The sequence below is a fragment of the Diadema setosum genome, chromosome 1 (genome assembly GCF_964275005.1).
Source record: "Diadema setosum chromosome 1, eeDiaSeto1, whole genome shotgun sequence".
Taxonomy (NCBI): Eukaryota; Metazoa; Echinodermata; class Echinoidea; order Diadematoida; family Diadematidae; genus Diadema; species Diadema setosum.
In genome coordinates, this window is record NC_092685.1 from 17113284 (window position 1) to 17115498 (window position 2215).

The following is a 2215-nucleotide window of genomic DNA, read 5'->3' on the forward strand; positions in this document are numbered from 1 at the left end:
ATCACCCGCATCTACCCCGCTCTTTCGGTGCCATCAATATTACTTTTGCCCTGCTGCACACCCCAAATCAATGGTCCACGGGAGCAACCTCGTGAATCTGGCAAGAATTGATAAAAATGATTTGATCAGTCACAACAAAGAAAGAAATTTCATGCCGAGAAATATGCGGTTGCTCAAAGCATTGTGTTTGCTCAAATACAAGTACACCGAAAGTTTTTGTAAAGATGAAATCACAGTCATTTGCATCAAAGTACAATAACAACTTTAACTCCTCTCATGGTGAAATGGTACGTTAATGATGACTTACGAGCAAATTACACTTGTACAGTTATCAAGCGATGCATATCCTTTGCTGTGATATATCTCCTTCCGTGACGTTTACATCGTTCTTGCTATCAAGACAATGTAACATTGACACTAACAATTTCACCATTATACATTCAACATAAACTTTAGTTACATCATGATATCAATATGAACATTGCAGCGTTTGAAAAGTATCTGATAATCATCAGATTATATCAGGAAAACGAAAGATGTATATGACACTCTTAAAATAATTGATTTTTAATCAAACATTTCGCTGAAAAAAAAAAAAACCAACACGTTTTCATACATGCTGTATGTTCACAACTGACAACACTTCGTGACTAAATTGCCTCTATGTTTTACAAGCCTGGCTGTCGCTTGGAATAATGCGCTCGAATGCGCTATTACAGTTAACAGGAAGAAAAGAATATATATTGCGCTTTGTTATTTATACCCCTACACAAGGTAACATAGTTCACATATCTAAACATACGTGAACATCGTCTGTAGTGGGAAATGACTTTTAGTAGAAGAGAACATTAGACATTATTGTGGTTATCATACAACTAAAAAAGTAAATACAGACAATTAAAAGGACTTTAAGAATGATCGGTTTGTCATATTTTATCCAATCAATGCTCGTAAGAAATCCGTTATGTGTACTTTTTAACAAATGAATCTTATTTACAATTTAGCACAAAATGGCATGATTTTGGTCAAGTTGCATTTATCTTCATAAGCACATGTCCTTGTACTAATATACAGACTTAGATAAGATCAGAGTACACACAATATGATGGCAGCTGCTGTTACAACATGAATGAAGATAATAGTTTGTACGAGTAAATATCTAATGCATCCGGCCAAAATATACTCATCAGAGTACTTATTGTAAATTGTTTGTTAGGTTATACAAACTAGGCCTACAGATCACGTAATGTTCGATTTACCAGGCACGTACACCTTCTAAAACAACACTTTGTCACAATTGCCACACAAATCAACAACAGATTGATTATCTTCAGAACATACGCCATCATTAATCGCAATTGACACTGCCAATATTATGAGAGACATTCATATAGACTTCTCATGCAGGTGCATCGGACAGCAGTGAGCCTATTACCAAGTGTATCTGGTACTTTGAGAATATTGAGAAGGTTATATTATCTAAGCTATCGTAACATGGTTTGTAGGGGTATGCAGCTGACGTTACACTTAGCCTTGGTGGTAGCTGCCCGTGGTGATCTTCCTTCATGCTAATTCGCCTAGTCCTCCTCACCGTCTTTAAGCCTCTTGAAAACCCTGGTGCACGACACGGATCCCTTACTGCACGTCATCACCATCTCTTCGCCCACGACTTCGCGCACGACGATGTGGGGCTCGTCCGACTCCTCCTCCTGGATAAGTTTCAGCTTGTCTTCGCTCTCCAGAGTTGCCACGGTCATCTGCTTCTCTCCGCTCGGGAGCAGGTCTTCGAAGGCTGTCCCCAGTGTGAACTGCTGCTCGTGGATTGTTATGACAGGAACATTCATCTTAATGGCAAACTGGTCACCATTTCGCGTGATTTCGCACGTGGGGTACATATGGATGGCTAATTTACGCATAGGTGCGTTCACACCCATCTTCTTCAAGTACTCTTCGAAGTTATCACTGCGAACTAATTTCCACTTGCCCACGAGTTGCGACATGGTTTTTTGCTTTTTGGAGTACTACTGCTGTAGTTTACGAAAAAGGTGAAAATGTAAGGCTTAAAGTGACCAGCTTCTGTTAACTTCAAGTTCAAATTGAACAAGTACTGTTAATCTTTCAATGTGGGTGATCAAAATGTGCCGGAAATGAAGTATTCTGTTTCAGATATTCTTGTTGACGAAATGGCGCCAGATTGGGACCAGACGGAATGATG

At 39.2% G+C, this 2215-nt stretch overlaps 1 protein-coding gene across 1 annotated transcript; it reads right to left on the reverse strand.

Moving 5' to 3' along the window:
• Positions 1-1577: 1577 nt before the first annotated feature.
• Positions 1578-2000, reverse strand: LOC140227701 (fatty acid-binding protein-like). Its single transcript, XM_072308115.1, has one exon. The coding sequence runs from the start codon at positions 1998-2000 to the stop codon at positions 1578-1580; it is 423 nt and encodes a 140-aa protein (XP_072164216.1).
• Positions 2001-2215: the final 215 nt, after the last annotated feature.